Below are 21,469 nucleotides of genomic sequence, written 5' to 3'. Positions count from 1 at the left end.
CTCTCCAGATGAAATCTCGCGTCTTGTGACGGCCGGCCGCCCAACAACCTGCCCACTTGACCCTATCCCCTCCTCTCTTCTCCAGACCATTTCCGGAGACCTTCTCCCCTTCCTCACCTCGCTCATCAACTCATCCTTGACCGCTGGCTACGTCCCTTCCGTCTTCAAGAGAGCGAGAGTTGCACCCCTTCTGAAAAAACCTACACTCGATCCCTCCGATGTCAACAACTACAGACCAGTATCCCTTCTTTCTTTTCTCTCCAAAACTCTTGAACGTGCCGTCCTTGGCCAGCTCTCCTGCTATCTCTCTCAGAATGACCTTCTTGATCCTAATCAGTCAGGTTTCAAGACTGGGCATTCCACTGAGACTGCTCTTCTCTGTGTCACGGAGGCTCTCCGCACTGCTAAAGCTAACTCTCTCTCCTCTGCTCTCATCCTTCTAGACCTATCTGCTGCCTTTGATACTGTGAACCATCAGATCCTCCTCTCCACCCTCTCCGAGTTGGGCATCTCCGGCGCGGCCCACGCTTGGATTGCGTCCTACCTGACAGGTCGCTCCTACCAGGTGGCGTGGCGAGAATCTGTCTCCGCACCATGCGCTCTCACCACTGGTGTCCCCCAGGGCTCTGTTCTAGGCCCTCTCCTATTCTCGCTATACACCAAGTCACTTGGCTCTGTCATATCCTCACATGGTCTCTCCTATCATTGCTATGCAGACGACACACAACTAATCTTCTCCTTTCCCCCTTCTGATAACCAGGCGGCGAATCGCATCTCTGCATGTCTGTCAGACATATCAGTGTGGATGACGGATCACCAGCTCAAGCTGAACCTCGGCAAGACGGAGCTGCTCTTCCTCCCGGGGAAGGACTGCCCGTTCCATGATCTCGCCATCACGGTTGACAACTCCCTTGTGTCCTCCTCCCAGAGTGCTAAGAACCTTGGCGTGATCCTGGACAACACCCTGTCGTTCTCCACTAACATCAAGGCGGTGACCCGATCCTGTAGGTTCATGCTCTACAACATTCGCAGAGTACAACCCTGCCTCACACAGGAAGCGGCGCAGGTCCTAATCCAGGCACTTGTCATCTCCCGTCTGGATTACTGCAACTCGCTGTTGGCTGGGCCCCCTGCCTGTGCCATTAAACCCCTACAACTCATCCAGAACGCCGCAGCCCGTCTGGTGTTCAACCTTCCCAAGTTCTCTCACGTCACCCCGCTCCTCCGCTCTCTCCACTGGCTTCCAGTTGAAGCTCGCATCCGCTACAAGACCATGGTGATTGCCTACGGAGCTGTGAAGGGAACGGCACCTCCATACCTTCAGGCTCTGATCAGGCCCTACACCCAAACAAGGGCACTGCGTTCATCCACCACTGGCCTGCTGGCCCCCCTACCTCTGAGGAAGCACAGTTCCCGCTCAGCCCAGTCAAAACTGTTCGCTGCTCTGGCACCCCAATGGTGGAACAAGCTCCCTCACGACGCCAGGACAGCGGAGTCAATCACCACCTTCCGGAGACACCTGAAACCCCACCTCTTTAAGGAATACCTAGGATAGGATAAAGTAATCCTTCTAACCCCCCCCCCCCCCATAAGGTGAATGCACCATTTTGTAAGTCGCTCTGGATAAGAGCGTCTGCTAAATGACTTAAATGTAAATGTAAATGTAAATGTAAGTGCCTGTTAAAAGCCCCTACAACATGGGCTTTATCCTTCACTTCATTAGAATCCATCATTAAATGGTCAGGAAGGCCAGAGGATACATTAGAACCTGACACTGATTTAAATAGTTTCCAGAACTTGGCAGGGTTGTTTAGGTTCTCTGTGACTGCATTTAAATAGTCATCTGATTTGGACTTCCTGATCAATCCTGTGCATTTGTTTCTTAGCGCTCTGAAGGAGGCCCAGTCAACAGGAGTATTTGTATGTCTAGCTTAAGCCCAAGAGATGTTTCTCTTTCTAATTAATTCTGCCAAGTTATCTGAAAACCAGGGACTGTCCCTTCCACTGATTCTAAACTTCTTCACAGGGGCATGCTTATCACAAATCGACACAAATTTCAGTTAAAAATAGTCCCAGGCAGTGTCAACATCGGGAATCAGACTTACTCTGTCAATATTATGGTACAGATCATATAAGATCGCTTGCTCATCAAACTGTCTAAAATGTCTTTTAAAAATATAACGGGGTTTGGCTTTGGTCATTTTTGTTTTCTAACACAAGCAATTGCACAGTGATCACTGACATCATTACAGAATATCCCAGTCGATGTGTATTTGTGTGAGCTCTATTCCGTTTCAGAACTCCCTAGTCCTTGCCGATGACAAGCATTCCCATAACATAATGCAGCCACCACCATGCTTGAAAATGTGAAGAGTGCTACTCAGTTATGTGTTGTGTTGGATTTGTCCCAAACCTAATGCTTTGTATTCAGGGCATAAAGTTGATTTCTTTGCCAATTTCTTTGCAGTTTTACTTTAGTGCCTTATTTCTAAAAGGATGCATGTTTTGTTGTATTTTTATTCTGTTACAGGCTTCCTTCTTTTCACTCTGTCATTTAGGTTAGTAATGTAGAGTAACTACAATGTTGTTGATCCATCCTCAGTTTACACCTGTCACAGCCATTAAACTGTAACTTTTTTTAAATCACCATTTGCCTCATGGTGAAATCCCTGAGCGGTTTCCTTCCTCTCAGCAACTAAGTTAGGAAGGACGCCTGTATCTATGTAGTGACTGTGTGTATTGATACACCATCCAAAGTGTAATTAATAACTTCGCCATGCTCAAAGGGTTATTCAATGTCTGCTTTTTTTTACCCATCTACCAATAGGTGCCCTTCTTTGTGAGGCATTGTAAAACCTCCCTGGTCTTGTGGTTGAATCAATGTTTGAAATTCACTACTCGACTGAGGGACCTTAGAGATAATTGTGTGTGTGGGGTATAGAGATGAGGTAATCATTCAAAAATCATGTTAAACACTATTTTTGCATACAGACTAAGTCCATGCAACTTATTATGTGACTTGTTAAGCAGATTTTTACTCCTGAACATATTTAAGCGTGCCATAACAAAGGGGTTAAATACTTATTGACTCAAGACATTTCAGCTTTTCATTTTTAAGTAATTGGTTAAAATTTCAAAGAACATGATTCCACTTTGACATTATGGGGTATTGTGTGTAGGCCAGTGACACTAAATCTCAATTTCATCCATTTTAAATTCAGGCTGTAACACAACAAAATGCAGAAAAAGTCAAGGATTGTGAATACTTTCTGAAGGCACTGTATGTGCAAGAGGTCGACCGATTAATCGGAATGGCCGATTAATTGGGGCCGTTTTCTAGTTTTCATAACAATCGGTAATCTGTATTTTTGGACACCGATCTGCCGATTTTTTTTCTTTATTTAAAAAAAAGATGTACACCTTTATTTAACTAGACAAGTCAGTTAAGAACACATTCTTATTTTCAATGACGGCCTAGGAACGGTGGGTTAACTGCCTTGTTCAGGGGCAGAACGACAGATTTTTACCTTGTCAGCTCAGGGATTCAATCTTGCAACCTTACGGTTAACTAGTCCAATGCTCTAACCACCTGCTTTACATTGCACTCCACGAGGAGCCTGCCTGTTACGCGAATGCAGTAAGAAGCCAAGGTAAGTTGCTAGCTAGCATTAAACTTCTCTTATAAAAAGCAATCAATCGATCATAATCACTTGTTAACTACACATGGTTGATGATATTACTAGTTTATCTAGACTGTCCTGCGTTCATTATAATCGATGCGGTGCGCATTCGCGAAAAATGACTGTCATTGCTCCAACGTGTACCTAACCATAAACATCAATGTCTTTCTTAAAATCAATACAAAAGTATATATTTTTAAACCTGCATATTTAGTTAATATTGCCTGCTAACATGAATTTCTTTTAACTTCTCAAGGCTACGTGGAACGCTACCGTCCCACCCACGGTTCACACTATTCAACAGCCAGTGAAATATCAGGGCGGCAAATTCAAAACAACAAAATGTCATAATTCAGTTTTCTCAAACATACAACTATTTTACACCATTTTAAAGATACACCTCTCCTTAATCCAACCACATTGTCCAATTTCAAAAAGGCTTTACGGTGAAAGCATAAAGTTAGATTATGTTAGGACAGTGCTAACACAAGAAAAACCACACAGACATTTTCCAAGCAGGAGAGGGGTCACAAAAAACAGAAATACAGCTAAAATTAAGCACTAACCTTTGACGAACTTCATCAGATGACACTCCTAGGACTCAATGTTACACAATACATGTATGTTTTGTTCGATAAAGTTCATATTTATATCCAAAAAAACCATTTTACATTGGCGCGTGATGTTCAGAAAACATTTTGCCTCCAAAACTTCCGGTGAATCAGCACAACAATTTACAAAAATACTCATCATAAACGTTGATAAAATATTAAACTGTCATTCAAAGAATTATAGATAAACATCTTCTTAATGCAACCGCTGTGACAGATTTCAAAAAAGCTTCACGGGGAAAGCACACTTTGCAATAATCTGAGTACGGCGCTCAGAAAAATACATCAGGCAATACAGATACCCGCCATTTTGGAGTCATCTAAAATCATAAATAGCATTATAAATATTCACTTACCTTTGATGATCTTCATCAGAAGGCACTTCCAGGAATCCCAGGTCCACAATAAATGTTGTTTTGTTCGAAAGGCCATAATTTATGTCCAAATACCTCCTTGTTGTTTGCGCGTTCAGTAAGCTACTCCAAATGTAGGAAGCACGCTGAAAATTTCACGACGAAAAGTCAAAAAAAGTTTTCTTTACGTTCTTAGAAACATGTCAAATGTTGTATAGCATCAGTCTTTAGGGCCTTTTTAACATAAAACTTCAATAATATTCCAACCGGACGATTCCAATGTCTTGAAAAACGTTATGGAACACAGCTACCTCATCACGTGAATGCGCGCCACTGAACTCATGTCATTTTCTGAGTCACCAACTTCCCGGCCTTCTTGTTCGCTCTCTGTTCACTGCAAAAGCCTGAAACAAGGTTCTAAAGACTGTTGACATCTAGTGGAAGCCTTAGGAAGTGCAAAATGAACCCTAAGTCACAGTGTGTTAGATAGGCAATGACTTGAAAAGACTACAAGCATCAGATTTCCCACTTCCTGGTTGGATTTTTCTCAGGTTTTTGCCTGCCATATGAGTTCTGTAATACTCACAGACACCATTCAAACAGTTTTAGAAACTTCAGGGTGTTTTCTATCCAAATCTACTAATAATCTGCAAATATTTGACTCTCGGCCCGAGTATTAGGCAGTTTACTCTTGGCACGCTTTTCATCCGAAATCGAAAATACTGCCCCCTATACCTTAAAAAGTTATAGGGAAAATGTGTCACCTCTTGCAACAGAGTCAGGGTATATGCAGCAGTTTGGGCAGCCTGGCTCGTTGCGAACAGTGTTTCAACTATTTCTTCCTAACAAAGACAGCCAACTTCGCCAAACAGGGGATGATTTAACAAAAGCACATTTGTGAAAAAAGCACAATCGTTGCACGACTGTACCTAACCATAAACATCAATGCCTTTCTTAAAATCAATACACAGAAGTATATATTTTTAAACCTGCATATTTAGCTAATTATGTCATGGATTTATACCATGACATAATTACAAAATGTTCACGTTTATTTTCTCTCTCTTTTGCTCAAATAACGGCCGCCATTGATTTCAAGAAATGTTGCATAATTTTTTACGTGGTTGCATCATATTTCTGTGCATACTTGGCATTGAAGCTTGCATCAATGCATACTTCAAATGATGCACAACAGAGTATGTATTCGAGAAGTGACCTCTGTGCTTCGTTTCGCATACATTGATTTGGACTCATACGCCGACCCTCCTGTGTTCCAGTTTACGTTCTCAGAGCACGGTAGTATGTATTTTGAGTCCCTTGAATCCGGCGAGGCTCTCTGGCTCTACTGGGCTATGTGGCTCTACTGGGCTATGTGGCCCTACTGGGCTATGTGCCTCTACTGGCCTCTGTGGCTCTACGGCTCTACTGGGCTATGTGGCTCTACTGGGCTATGTAGCCCTACTGGGCTATGTGGCTCTACTGGCCTCTGTGGCTCTACGGCTCTACTGGGCTATGTGGCTCTACTGGGCTATGTGGCTCTACTGGGCTATGTGGCTCTACTGGGCTCTGTGGCTCTACTGGGCTCTGTGGCTCTACTGGGCTCTGTGGTTCTACTGGGCTCTGTGGCTCTACTGGGCTATGTGGCTCTACTGGCCTCTGTGGGGACTTTTCTAATCGGTTTATGCACACCACAGATGCAAGGTGTATAGAATTTTAAGTGAAGAGAAATCCCCAATCATCAACTACTATCATAACCATATTATCTGGACTGAATGGAAAATGTCCTGCAAAAGAGATGACTTTAGTAGTCAGAAATCCAGCCATTCTGCCAGCCAGGCTGAGTTGAACTCATGACATTGTGCAGACGCGCAGTGACACAGTAGTATCCCAAATCCCTGGTGATGACAGTTTAAACTAGAGGACTGTTTCGCTAGCACAGACTGAATTATGTCCTCAGATTCATTTGATGGCATTGAGGAGTTTACCACATCAGTCACCGGCTTCATTAATGAGTGCATCGACAACATTTTCCCCACAGTGACCGAAAGTACATAGTCCTGTTTTGACGCCTTGCCTGTTTGATGGTTCATCGGAGGGCATCATGATTAGTGTCCCGCTCCTTGAAAGCGGCAGCTCTAGCCTTTAGCTCAGTGCAGATGTTGACTGTAATCCATGGCTTCTGGTCGGGATAAGTTCGAATCCTAGTACGAAACCCAGTGACGCAAGCCTACCAGACTAGCTAACTATGCTCGCTTCGAGGCAAGCAACACTGAACTATGCATGAGTGTACCAGCTGTTCTGGACGACAGTGTGATTACACTCTCTGTAGACGATGTGAGTAAGACCTTTAAACAGGTTAACATTCACAAGGCCGCAGGGCCAGACGGATTACCAGGACACGTACTCAGAGCATGGGCTGACCAGCTGGCAAGTGTCTCCACTGACATTTTCAACCTCTCCCTGACCCAGTCTGTAATACCTACATGTTTCAAGTGGACCCCATAGTCCCTGTGCCCAGGAACGCCATTGTAACCTGTCTAAATTACTATTGCTCCGTAGCACTCACATCTGTAGCCATAAAATGCTTTGAAAGGCTGGTCATGTCTCACATCAACACCATCATCCCAGACACCTTGGGCCCACTCCAATCCGTATACCACCCCAACAGATCCACAGCTCAGGCTGTCTCTATTGCACTCCACACTGCCCTTTCCCACCTGGACAAGAAGAACACCTATGTGAGAATGCTATAAACTGACTACAGCTCAGCCTTCAACACCATAGTGCACTCCAAGCTCATCACTAAGCTAAGGACTCTGGCAATGAACACCTGTCTCTGCAACTGGATCCTGGACTTCCTGAAGGGCCGTCCCCAGGTGGTGAGGGTAGGCAACAACACATCCACCACTCCCTGTTCACCCACGACTGCATGTCCACTCATGACTCCCACACCGTCATTAAGTTTCCCGACGACATGACGGTGATCCCCAACGCCTGATCCCCAACGATCGCCTGATCACCAATGACGATGAGACAGTCTATAGGGAGGAGGTCAGAGACCTGGGAGTGTGGTGCCAGGACAACAACCTCTCCCTCAATGTCAGCAAGATAAAGGAGCTGATCGTGGGCTACAGGAAACAGAGGGCCGAGCACGCCCAGTTCACATCGACAGGGCTGTAGTGGAGCGAGTCGAAAGCTGCAAGTTCCTCAGTGTCCACGTCACTAAGGATCATGGTCCACACACACCAACACAGTCGTGAAGAGGGCACGACTACACCTCTTCCCCCTCAGGACGCTGAAAAGATTTGGCATGGGCAGTCAGATCCTCAAAAGGTTCTACAGCTGCCCCACTTAGAGCATCTTGACTGGCTGTATCACCGCTTGGTATGGCAACTGCTCAGCAACTGACCACAAGACGCTAAAGAAGGTAGTGCGAACGGCCCAGTACATCACTGGGGCCGAGCTCCCTGCCATCCAGGACCTCTATACCCGGCGGTGTCAGAGGAGGGCTGTAAAAGAAAGACTCCAGCCAACCGTCATAGACTGTTCTCTCTGCTACCGAATGGAAAGTGGTACCGATGCACCAAGTCTGGAACCAACAGGACCCTGAACAGCTTCTACCCACAAGCCATAACTAGTTAGTCCGGGTAGCTATTTGATTAACTATTTAACTATCTGCATTGACCCTTTTTGCACTAACTTTTTTGACACATCACATACGTTGCTGCTACTGTTTATTATCTGTCACTTTATTCCTAGTTATAGTATATGTACACATCTACCTCAATTACCTCGTACCCCTGCACATCGACTCTCTACTGGTACCCTGTGTACATGGCCAAGTTATCGTTACTCATTGTGTATTTATTACTACTTTTTTCTCTCTGCATTGTTGGAAAAGGACCTATAACTAAGCATTTCACAGTTAGTCTACACCTGTTGTTTACAAAGCATTTTACAAATAAAATTTGAATTGAAGACTGAGGTTAAGATGTGTGTGTGGTGTGGTGTGTGTGTGGTGTGTGTGTGTGTATGTGCCAGACACTGATATTAAGGTCAGGCGGGGTCAAGGCTGCACCAGGTTTGTGTTAGTGTAACCGATGTGAAATGGCTAGTTAGTTAGCGGTGGTGCGCGCTAATAGCGTTTCAATCGGTGACGTCACCCGCTCTGAGACTTGAAGTAGGGTTGCCCCTTGCGTTGCAAGGGCCGCGGCTTTTGTGGCGCGATGGGTAACGATGCTTCGTGGGGTGTCAGTTGTTGATGTGTGCAAGGGTCCCTGGTTCGAGCCCGGGTTGGGGCGAAGAGAGGGACGGAACCTACACTGTTACATTGATGCTGTTGACCCGGATCGTTGGTTGCTGCGGGGAAAAAAAGGAGGAGGTCAAAGGGGGGGTGAGTGTAACCGATGTGAAATGGCTAGTTAGTTAGCGGTGGTGCGCGCTAATAGCGTTTCAATCGGTGACGTCACTCGCTCTGAGACTTGAAGTAGGGTTGCCCCTTGCGTTGCAAGGGCCGCGGCTTTTGTGGCGCGATGGGTAACGATGCTTCGTGGGGTGTCAGTTGTTGATGTGTGCAAGGGTCCCTGGTTCGAGCCCAGGTTGGGGCGAAGAGAGGGACGGAACCTACACTGTTACATTAGTCGTACCTTTAAAATATTCATCCAGGAAAGTGTTGCTTTCCTGTCATGTACTGGGACAAGCAGATCAGAAAAGCATGCATCAGTATTGTGTTGAAGCGATAGAGTTTTCAGATAGCACTGGTGACAGGCAACTTGAGTTGGAGGGATGTGTGAAAATAGCACTGGTTAATGTTGTGTTGTTTTGAGTTAGAGAGAGCAGTGGAGTTTTGAAATAGGTCTCAGATGTCTGGGTAATGGAGCACTGATCCAGTGCTGCTGATCCAATCTCTGCTGTTCCGCCTGTGGCTATGGAACCCTGACCTATTCACTGGACGTGCAACCTTGTCCCGGACCTGCTGATTCGTCTCCCTCCCCCGCCCCCCTCGACCTCTCTCTCTCAACCTCTAAATGCTCTGCTATGAAAAGCCAACTGACATTTATGCCTGAGGTGCTGACCTGTTGCACCCTCTATAACCACTGTGATTATTATTTGACCCTGCTGGTCATCTATGGGTTTCTGTATAAGCACTTTGTGACAACTGCTGATGTTAAAATGGCTTTATAAATACATTTGAATGAGCACTCTCTTTCAAGGAACTCTTTTAATATCTGTAGTAAAATGCCTCTCACTGCCTGTAGAACACTCTGCCTGCTTCTCCTGTGACATCACAGGGCCAAAATAGAGCACCGAGACACCTGCTAGACTGGACCATAGCTCATAGCTCAGGCAGTTGAAGACTTGATATGAGAGGCCTATACACTCGGAATAAGTGAAGCAGGTTAGTTCCTGTTCATTGTACTAGTAGGCTATAAACAAATATACTTGTTTATAGTAAACACAGGAACTACACAGTTGCCTATGTCAGTACTTCTCAAACTGGAGTCCACTAGGTACTGAAGGGGTCCGCGACAAGATCAACAATTTTTTGACATCATTTTTTAATAAATCTTTTTTTAAATCCCTAACTGAAAAACAATGTATTTTATATATATATTTTTTATCACAGTGCTGTTATTACAAAACTACCACTAACAGGTCCCGATCGTCATCATAAAGGGAAAAATGTATTTTGTTAAAATACTGTACCTAACGCAACAATTCTGTAATGTTAGTAAGAGATATACATCTTTCAAATGATTTATCACGGAGTGGCAAAGCGTCTAAGGCATTGCATTTCAGTGCAAGAGGCGTTACTACAGTCCTTGTTTCGAATCCAGGCTGTATCACATCCGGCCCGTGATTGGGAGTCCCATAGGGCGGCGCACAATTGGCCCAGCATTGTCCGGGTTTGGCCGGGGTAGGCCATCATTGTAAATAAGAATTTGTTCTTAATTAACTGACTTGCCTAGTTAAATAAAGGTGAAATTTAAAAAAATGGAACGTCTGCGTTCCATTGACTCCTTTACCGCATCTATTGCGTATGACCGCTAGGGGGCAATGACGTTCTATCTACCGCAGTCATAGGTTTAATCTCAAACAGAACACTTGGCCCCTAAACCCTTTATCGAGTGGCCACTTGCTGTTGTGTTCGATATACCTCAATCGAGTCTGCAAGTGTCTTGGCCAAAATGAGCATTGAAGACGATGCGCATTTGAAATCTCAACTGACATTTTATCAATATTCCAAAATTCTAAATCCATTCGCAAGCATTGTCTCACACAACCTGTCTTGTGCATGACTCACTCGCTATGAAACATGGGCACTGGGACAGATGCATGCGCTGATAGTGAAAAAATTGTACAAACAAAACACCTCTCTACTCCTGCACAAAATATGTGGAAGTATATCGTCGCTAGTGATTTCATCAGCTGATTTAGCTTGTAGCCTGCTTGCTGGTCGCTAGCGTCACTGACAAACACAGGGATTGAATGTTAGCTAGCTAGCTAAGGATGTTGGGAACGGCACTGATAAACACTGTGTAGCTTTGTTCGCGGATGTCGCTTGCCTTTCTCTGCCATTTTTCCAACTTGATGACGTATTAGCACTTTATTATTATACATTTTTTAATTGAACCTTTATTTAACCAGGCAGGCCAGCTGAGAACAAGTTCTCATTTACAACTGCGACCTGGCCAAGATAAAACAAAGCAGTGCGACACAAACAACAGAGTTAGACATGGAATGAACAAACGTACAGTCAATAACACAATACAAAAATCTATGTACAGTGTGTGCAAATGTAGTACGATTAGGGAGGTAAGGCAATAAATAGGCCATAGAGGCGAAATAATTACAATTTAGCATCATGTTGGGGTTGACATCTATACAAGTATTATACGATTTTTACCCCAACATAGTGCGAAATACACATGCAAAAGATAGCCTAAATGTAGGCTAATTTAACTGGGGGCAATGAGGTGCCCTTTCCCCCACGCGTTTCCATGGCAATTCTATTGTTTTGTTCAAGTTCGATTGACCTCTTTACCGGATCTATAGGACCACCATATACATTACATTTAAGTCATTTAGCAGACGCTCTTATCCAGAGCGACTTACAAAATGGTGCATTCACCTTATGATATCCAGTGGAACAACCACTTTACAATAGTGCATCTAAATCTTTTAAGGGGGGGGGGGGGGGTTAGAAGGATTACTTTATCCTATCCTAGGTATTCCTTAAAGAGGTGGGGTTTCAGGTGTCTCCGGAAGGTGGTGATTGACTCCGCTGTCCTGGCGTCGTGAGGGAGCTTGTTCCACCATTGGGGTGCCAGAGCAGCGAACAGTTTTGACTGGGCTGAGCGGGAACTGTGCTTCCTCAGAGGTAGGGGGGCCAGCAGGCCAGTGGTGGATGAACGCAGTGCCCTTGTTTGGGTGTAGGGCCTGATCAGAGCCTGAAGGTATGGAGGTGCCGTTCCCTTCACAGCTCCGTAGGCAATCACCATGGTCTTGTAGCGGATGCGAGCTTCAACTGGAAGCCAGTGGAGAGAGCGGAGGAGCGGGGTGACGTGAGAGAACTTGGGAAGGTTGAACACCAGACGGGCTGCGGCGTTCTGGATGAGTTGTAGGGGTTTAATGGCACAGGCAGGGAGCCCAGCCAACAGCGAGTTGCAGTAATCCAGACGGGAGATGACAAGTGCCTGGATTAGGACCTGCGCCGCTTCCTGTGTGAGGCAGGGTCGTACTCTGCGAATGTTGTAGAGCATGAACCTACAGGATCGGGTCACCGCCTTGATGTTAGTGGAGAACGACAGGGTGTTGTCCAGGATCACGCCAAGGTTCTTAGCACTCTGGGAGGAGGACACAAGGGAGTTGTCAACCGTGATGGCGAGATCATGGAACGGGCAGTCCTTCCCCGGGAGGAAGAGCAGCTCCGTCTTGCCGAGGTTCAGCTTGAGCTGGTGATCCGTCATCCACACTGATATGTCTGACAGACATGCAGAGATGCGATTCGCCGCCTGGTTATCAGAAGGGGGAAAGGAGAAGATTAATTGTGTGTCGTCTGCATAGCAATGATAGGAGAGACCATGTGAGGATATGACAGAGCCAAGTGACTTGGTGTATAGCGAGAATAGGAGAGGGCCTAGAACAGAGCCCTGGGGGACACCAGTGGTGAGAGCGCATGGTGCGGAGACAGATTCTCACCACGCCACCTGGTAGGAGCGACCTGTCAGGTAGGACGCAATCCAAGCGTGGGCCGCGCCGGAGATGCCCAACTCGGAGAGGGTGGAGAGGAGGATCTGATGGTTCACAGTATCAAAGGCAGCAGATAGGTCTAGAAGGATGAGAGCAGAGGAGAGAGAGTTAGCTTTAGCAGTGCGGAGAGCCTCCGTGACACAGAGAAGAGCAGTCTCAGTTGAATGCCCAGTCTTGAAACCTGACTGATTAGGATCAAGAAGGTCATTCTGAGAGAGATAGCAGGAGAGCTGGCCAAGGACGGCACGTTCAAGAGTTTTGGAGAGAAAAGAAAGAAGGGATACTGGTCTGTAGTTGTTGACATCGGAGGGATCGAGTGTAGGTTTTTTCAGAAGGGGTGCAACTCTCGCTCTCTTGAAGACGGAAGGGACGTAGCCAGCGGTCAAGGATGAGTTGATGAGCGAGGTGAGGAAGGGGAGAAGGTCTCCGGAAATGGTCTGGAGAAGAGAGGAGGGGATAGGGTCAAGTGGGCAGGTTGTTGGGCGGCCGGCCGTCACAAGACGCGAGATTTCATCTGGAGAGAGAGGGGAGAAAGAGGTCAAAGCACAGGGTAGGGCAGTGTAGGCACCCGGCTGCCCTACAGTGTACAGGACCCCATTGATTCTTACAATTTTTAACTCTCATCTCCCGTCCAAATGTTAGAAAAACTATATAAAAGAAAATGTGATATCATATCATGTAAAAGTAAATGACTTAGGCTTTGGGAAATGCAACCAACTACAGAGATTGATGGGACGGGATCGGGAGAGGAAGGGGACCCATGTACCCCACTTCAATCAAACTGGCTTCAGTCACCCACTTGGCTTCAGTCACCCCGAAGATTGAAGCTGGTGACAAATCCAGGTATGGCCTCCTCCTTGTCAGGCCTCTCACACTGGGCAGACAGGGGTTCTGGGATGGACAGCTCGCACATCTTCCCCATATACGGCACTGGATCAAGGGTGACCTTGTTGAAGAGGAGATCCAGGAGCCTGTCTACGTAGCCTGTAAGGGTATTGAAAAGAGAAATGTTTGTTAAATGGGTAGTGAAATTAATTTCATTTTATTCACTGTTCTGAGTTATGACGTTATAATTTTGTTGATGTAGTGATCTACTCATTCTACAATGTGTTTTCTGGTGTTTTTGAAGTACTCATTTTGAAATATGCAATATTTAGTGAACTTTTCAATGTTTGTAATTGGAATTTGTGTGTGCCTGAAATGCTCAATTGATTTGAAGTGAATAATTATGTAAACAATAAATATTATTATTACAGTATTGTTGGGTCTGTCTTCACAGGCTTCACAGCATATCCCCCTTCTTTTTTCTGTCTTCACTTGATCTGTCTTCACAGGCTTCACAGCATATCCCCCCTTCTTTTTTCTGTCTTCACTTGAACTGTCTTCACAGGCTTCACAGCATATCCCCCCTTCTTTTTTCTGTCTTCACTCGATCTCTCTTCACAGGCTTCACAGCATATCCCCCTTCTTTTTTCTGTCTTCACAGGCTTTTCAGCATATCCCCCCTTTGCCTTGGGAAAGCTGATTTTGTATCATGGCATTCCTGCTGCCGTGGTTGCCTGGAAGATGTGCAAACCGAGTAGATGTTGAATTTTCTAAAATGTATATCATTAGAACCCCAATAACACAAGCTTCAGCAAATATAAGACAACAACCCACATAATTGAATGGCAGAATATAATTTTCAGGGGTAAATTACAAATACTATGCACACCAGAACTCCTTTTGTGGACAACATTCCTTCATATCAGCTGTGTGCTGTCAGTCCTCAGACTCAATGTAGGGGGCTTAGAGATGGAAGAACAAAACCATATAGTGACTATCAGCTGTGTTGCAGAAAATATACCGTCAAAGTAGCCACAGTTACAGCCACCATGTCAGACTCATACTTACATTATGGTCAGTGTATGCAAGACAAACTGATCCACTGTCAATGATGGTTCAGCATCCATCTTCAGGATTAGCTTCCTGGCAAGACATCAAATGTTCTCCCCAATTAATAAATCAACTTCGCTCGAACTGTGCACTGCACACCAGTGTTATGATCCTGTTTTGGATGTCTTCGTTCTTCAGAAAATAGTGTAATGTTAAATTATCCCTATGGCATCCAGTCACAACACAGTGTGTTTTTTCCGACAGGATGGTAAGTAGCTTGCTAGCTATAAGTTACAACACAGATGAAAAGTTTAGTTACCAGTATCGTTATGCCACGTTCTACTTGAGCTATTATGGTTTGTAAACAAAGCCGTATGATGCGCACATGTGATGGCGGTTTTAAGGCGTTACATATTTAAATTAGTTAAGATTACAAGCCGCTACCATTGGTGTATAACATTTACGGCCCTAAAGGGGCAGCAGGTAGCCTAGTGGTTAAAGCGTTGGGCCAGTAACCGAAAGGTTGCTGGATCGAATCCCTGAGCTGACAAGATAAACATCTGTCGTTCTGCTCCTGAACAAGCCACTGTTCCCCGGTCATTGTGAATAAGAATATGTTCTTAACTGACTTGCCTAGTTAAATAAAGACAGAAGTAATCCCTGAATTCAAGTGTTTGATATGGGGGAGGGGACCAGTAACTTCATGATCAACTTTGTTAATGTACCGGCTACAGTAATTTTTCACTGGTTTCATCCAAATATCCTCAAAGGTTATGAAAAAACATGATGTTCACTGTTCGGACCTTTAACGGAAAAACATTTTAAAAAATGTGTTGTTTAAACGTTAAGAAATGTAGAACAGTTGTCACAACAACAGTTTACACAAATGTACACACATTTGGCCAAGGGGTCTGTTCAAGAAGTTGGTGCAATAGAATACAATACAATATTATTAATCTACAATATACCCATAGACACACAACAGGGCCTGGGAGGCTCACAGGGATCCACAGTACTCCATCAATGATCCAGTTCTCAACTAAAAACTTATTGTATTCCATCCAATTGTTGTTTACATTTTACTTTCCATGGCTGAAGTATTGGTTAGTCTGGCCATGCATGCACTGCAGCAGTCATGAAACTTCTTGTATGCTATTTTTTTTTTTTACCTCACTCTAAAGTCTGAGTTGTGTTCTGATTTTGAGGGGGTCCCTGATGAATTTGCTATCAGAAAATAAAAGTTTAGGAACCCCTGGCCTATGTCATACATAGTGTATGATCCGTTTGTGTTGTTTGACAGGACATAATCGTTTTACTCCTTACTCAGCCAAGAACAAACACACACACACACACACACACACACACACAATTAATGTGCCATGCAGGCTATAATTCAAGGGATACACGTCTATTGAGAATACCCCCATCATCACTATTCCTCTCACCTCCTCCGCGTCACTGCGAAGTAAACCGCGGGCAGCGAGTCCTATCCTCAGCTCGTTAATGTCGACTTTACCGTCTTTATTGAGGTCCAGTTGGTCGAACAGTTCGGCCCATCTCTCTCGCGTTTCCGGTTCCCTCCCAGGGTCCGACACACCTTTGTCTTGGTCTTGACAGCGAGCCCGGGTCCAACCAAAGCAGAACCGAGCCCTGCCTTCGCCCATGTGAATGGGAGACTTGTGCAATCCTGGTGGTGGTGGCTATTATCCCAACCTGCTGCAGCGAAGCAGGCGTGGAAAAATTGAAGGAGCGCTTTTTGTTCTAATCGTTACGATAGCCTACCTATTCAAATCCCGGAACTATGGTATATCGAAATGACACGATAGTCTTACTGAAATAACTGATGTTCTCCCTTTGTCTCATTACCGAGGCACTGGTTTAATATACCGAGTCGTTGCCGAGAATGTCAGTACACCGGGCGCGGTGTAAACTATCGGTGCCTGTAATATTAATCCCCGTATCCGTTACGTATCTCGTGACATCGGCGATGATTAAATCCGTGAACTAATTCAAATGAATTAGTCTGTTGGTCAGGGGACTGGCTCTGCCTTTTGGATATGCAGTGAGTCCCCCATGCAACGAAGCGAACCAAGCTCCCGGTGTTCGTTATATTTTATCACAGCTACAGTTTTGTGCACGCATGTAGGATACCCGGGTGGAACTTCTATGCTGTCATCTCTGACAACGTGCTCAATGCGGTGTTTGTGTGTGAGTGTTCCTGAGAGAAAGAGTTCCCTTTTACTTTGAAAGGTTCGAATGTTAGAACAGAGTGGTTAGGTGTAGCTGTAGTAGTAGAAGCCTAACAAAAATCATCTACTTTCACCTCAGCAGGTCCATCCTCTCCCCCCCTCTCTCGTAAGATTATGATGCTTCCTTCTGTCCATTACATAGCCGCTATCATTATTGCAGCTGCTCATATGACACACACACCAGCATCAAATCCCTCAAACTGTAATTGCAATCTAGCCTCTACCACACAACAGGCTACCACAGTATCCTTTTAGCCCTTGGCAACGCAGACGCTCGTTGGCGCGAGCAATGTGGGTGCAATAATTGAATAACATGGATTTCTAAATATATTTTGCGACGCTCGCGCACGCAACGTGTCCGGTCTTGTCAGCATGTTAGGCCTAAACACCTGACTGACATTTCATTCAAATTAATTCTGAATTTGTAATACAGGAACATTAATGTGATCTCCATTTTCACAGTGAAAGTAAAGGGTGCTGTTGGCTGCCCCATCCCCATTGAACCCATTGATAGCCTCTTATTGGGTATTAATAGATACATAATGGGGTTTGCACGCCGTGACGCGGCTCTGGCGGAAACCGCTGGTCAGCATGCATGGGATATGACAGATTATGCAGAGACAGTAGGAGGGAGGCTCATGTCACAGTTCTAAAAATGTTGACATGGCCCAGTAGTAGCTCAATAAAACCAAAGTGGACTACAAGATTCTCTCTCTCCCTTTCTCTCTCTCCACCAGTGGCATGTCCAGAATATTTTGAATGGGGTGGCCAAGATGGGGCACAGACCCAGTTTAGTGGGGCCATAACATTTTGAACCTTAATCGATGCAAGGTGGATATTTTCAATATAATTATGATGGTTCAACGCATTAAATACTTCAGCTTAGGCACATTTCCTTGTTCAAATAAATCATAAATCAATTCCAAAAATATTGTTGCAGTGTTTGCATTAAAATATAAGGGTATTAGCATACAAATAATTAAACAGCAGCAGTAAAATAACATGCTAGGCTATATACAGGGGGTACCGGTACAGAGTCAATGTGCGGGGGCACCGGTTAGTCGAGGTAACTGAGGTAATATGTACATGTAGTGAAACAAATCACTTAAAAAAAGCAGGTTAAGTAGGTCACCTGCTCACATTAGTCTACTCCAAAATAAGTCCAGCATCCGACCAGTACACTGTGCACACGCCATTTGAATGGTAAGGGACATCTATTACAAACACCATAAGTGTAATGAAATTCAGCCTACCAAGTGGCACGTATTCATGGATGCCAATTGAGGCCAGGATTCCACCAAAAATGTGACAATAAAAAAAGGGAAAAACGTATTATTAATCATTCTTGTCTATCCGTGTTTCATAATTTTCCACCAGTTCACAAGAAGCTGAATCAATTTCACCAGAGAAAGCATCCGGGCGAGACAAACAGCTCTCCTCTGTCATAGTATCTGTAGCCCATGTATCTGATGCTGTCGGGCCAAAAATAATATGACCTGTCACACCCTTTTTGTCCAGACAGTATCATATACATGAGGCACACACACTAAGATAGAGGGGCGCTGTTTCAAAATCAAATACAATCAAATGTTATTGGTAACATACACATGTTTAGCAGATGTTATTGCAGGTGTAGCGAAATGCTTTCTCTGGTGAGATGGATGAGTCTTGCTGTCGGTGTGCATCTTCGTCGAAACTATCAATATTTTCAGAGGTGACCATTTCAGAGGGGGCTCTCTCTCCACATCTCTCCCCGTCTCTCTCTTACTCCCTCCTGCTCTCTCTCCACATCTCTCTCCACATCTCTCTCTCCCGTCTCTCTTACTCCCTCCGGCTCTCTCTCCACATCTCCCCGTCTCTCTCTTACTCCCTCCTGTTCTCTCTCCACATCTCTCTCTCCCCGTCTCTCTTACTCCCTCCGGCTCTCTCTCCACATCTCCCCGTCTCTCTCTTACTCCCTCCTGTTCTCTCTCCACATCTTTCTCCACATCTCTCTCTCCCTGTCTTTCTTACTCCCTCCGGCTCTCTCTCCACATCTCTCTCTCCCCGTCTCTCTTACTCCCTCCTGCTTTCTCTCCACATCTCTCTCTCCCCGTCTCTCTCTTACTCCCTCCTGCTCTCTCTCCCGTCTCTCTCTTACTCCCTCCTGCTCTCTCTCTCTTACTCCCTCTGGCTCTCTCTCCACATCTCTCCCCGTCTCTCTCTTACTCCCTCCTGTTCTCTCTTCACATCTCTCTCCACATCTCTCTCTCCCCGTCTCTCTTACTCCCTCCGGCTCTCTCTCCACATCTCTCCCCGTCTCTCTCTTACTCCCTCCTGTTCTCTCTCCACATCTTTCTCTCTCTCCCCGTCTCTCTTACTCCCTCCGGCTCTCTCTCCACATCTCTCCCCGTCTCTCTCTTACTCCCTCCTGCTCTCTCTCCACATCTCTCTCTCCTTTTCTCTCTCTCGCTCTCTCTCTCTTTCTCTCCCACACACATGCACAGAGGGTATCACCTTGTGAACAGCTTGATGTGACTGTCTGCAGCTGCCACCTATCATAGTCCTGTCTGATCTCTTCCCTTACCAGAACAGCCATTAAACCATGGGCCTCTCTGTGAAATGGAGTCTCACTATATCCTACAGTAGTGTATTAGAGTATGGGACATATATTGCTATATTATAATATCCCAGACTTTATGATTGCACAGGTGCAATTTAGAACCTGAAAGGGTTCGTCGGCTGTCCCCATAGGAAAACTCATTGGAGAACCCCTTTCGATTCCAGGTACAACCCTTTTGGTTCCAGTTAGAACCTTTTTGGGTTCCATATAGAAGCCTTTTCACAGAGGGTTCGACATGGAACCCAAAAAGATTCCAGCCGGAACCAAAAAAGGTTCTACCTGGAACTAAAAAGGTTTATCCTATGGAGACAGCCAAAGAACCCTTTTGGAACCCTTTTTTCAAGGAGTGTAGGCTGTAAGATCAGCTGGTATTAAGTTGGTGTACCTGAGCAAAAGATGAAACAAGGAAAACCAGATACAATCTAGCTAATATGTAAGTAAGTCTGTAGGCTACAGGATTTGATTAGATAAAATGAAACCTCACCAACTGCAATACTTTAGCAGTGTGATAACTGTGATGAATAGCAGCCTAGTGTTGATAGCAGGAAATCAGTCGGCCTTACTGGCACTGACTTGTTGTGTTCCATCATCACTGAGGCAACTCTCCAGTCCCATAAGAAAGGCCTTCTCCCCCTCTAGAGTCAAGGGTACATCTCAATAGTCTCAAGTGGCCTTCTCTCCTCAACTCCTTTCCTTCTGCTGAACTTCTCTTTAGCTACTCTGTGCATCTCAATTGTCTATAGCGGCTTCCTCTCCTCGTCTTATTTCTCGGCACTGTGGTGAAAGTGCATGACAGGTGCGAGAAAATACCTGGTGGACATCCATTATATACAGAAGCTTTCACCAATCCTGTCCATAGATTCAGTGTAAATGAAAGGGAGGAGATGAGGAAAGGCAGCCACTTTAGCCTGTTGAGATTCATCCTAAACCTGAATAGAGCTTCACCCCGAGGCTCTGGCCACGATCGTGACGACACCATGAGGAGTGAGGACTGCTGAGGACTGCTGCTCTGAAGCGAAGCACCGAAGAACAGACTCACGCCTCGGTGAGCAGCAATGCATGCGGATATAACTATTTTCACAGAAGTGTTTTAATTTGGCGTTTACTGGACTCCAGTGTAAATTGCTTTCTCGGTTGCCCTGGTGCCATTGAGGTGGATTGTTGTACGCTGTCAGGGGTGAGTTTGGTCAAATGCACAGACACGCACGCACACATTTTTTCTCACACACACACACACACACACACACACACACACACACACACACACACACGCAGGTTGTGTGGTGGGCGTGCAGAGAGTGTGCTTTGGATCTGCATATCAAACAGCAGGTCATGGCTAGTTCCTTCGTGGCTAAGGAGTAAATTGTGGCAAGACACATTTGTTCAGTGTATTTCATGGTTCCCTGGCTCCAAGAAATTTGGTAACCAGCCTGCTACCGCATTTGAATGAGATTGGATTTGGAAAGTGAGCGCAATTACAACTGTAATCCTCTTGGGGTCCCTAAAGTATGACAAACTGCCAAGAACCAACAGTGTGCAGATGATGGAATGAATACAGTTAGCTATATTACATTGAGCCTAATTCACTCAGAGTAGTGTTTAAGGACTTCCTCTTGCTCAGATAAGACTACAATATCCTAACTGATATTCTCTTCTCATTCTTCTGACTGCTCCGTCCACTTTCTTCACAGTACTTATTTATTATAAACTCATTATAACGTTCTTCCCTTTATTGTTAGTCGCTATATTCCTCTCCCTTTCTTGCTCTCGCCTTCTCTTTTTGAGTCTCTTCCATTATTATTTCCCCCTTTTCTGTTACTTTTTCCATCTCTCTCTCTTTCACTCT

The 21,469-nt window shown here is 45.1% G+C and overlaps 1 protein-coding gene across 1 annotated transcript in view; it reads right to left on the bottom strand.

Annotated features, from left to right (window-relative positions):
* The window catches only part of LOC106606774 (mitochondrial adenyl nucleotide antiporter SLC25A23), a 37,199-nt gene extending 19,960 nt beyond the window's left edge, over positions 1-17,239 (bottom strand). Inside the window, exon 1 of the mRNA XM_014203132.3 lies at positions 16,218-17,239. Within this exon, the coding sequence (XP_014058607.2) occupies positions 16,218-16,436 (219 nt within the window). The 5' untranslated portion in view covers positions 16,437-17,239. The remainder of the gene's footprint in view (positions 1-16,217) is intronic.
* Positions 17,240-21,469: the final 4,230 nt, after the last annotated feature.

The sequence above is a fragment of the Salmo salar genome, chromosome 06 (assembly GCF_965601325.2).
Source record: "Salmo salar chromosome 06, fSalSal1, whole genome shotgun sequence".
Taxonomy (NCBI): Eukaryota; Metazoa; Chordata; class Actinopteri; order Salmoniformes; family Salmonidae; genus Salmo; species Salmo salar.
This window is presented reverse-complemented; position numbering and strand designations above follow the sequence as displayed.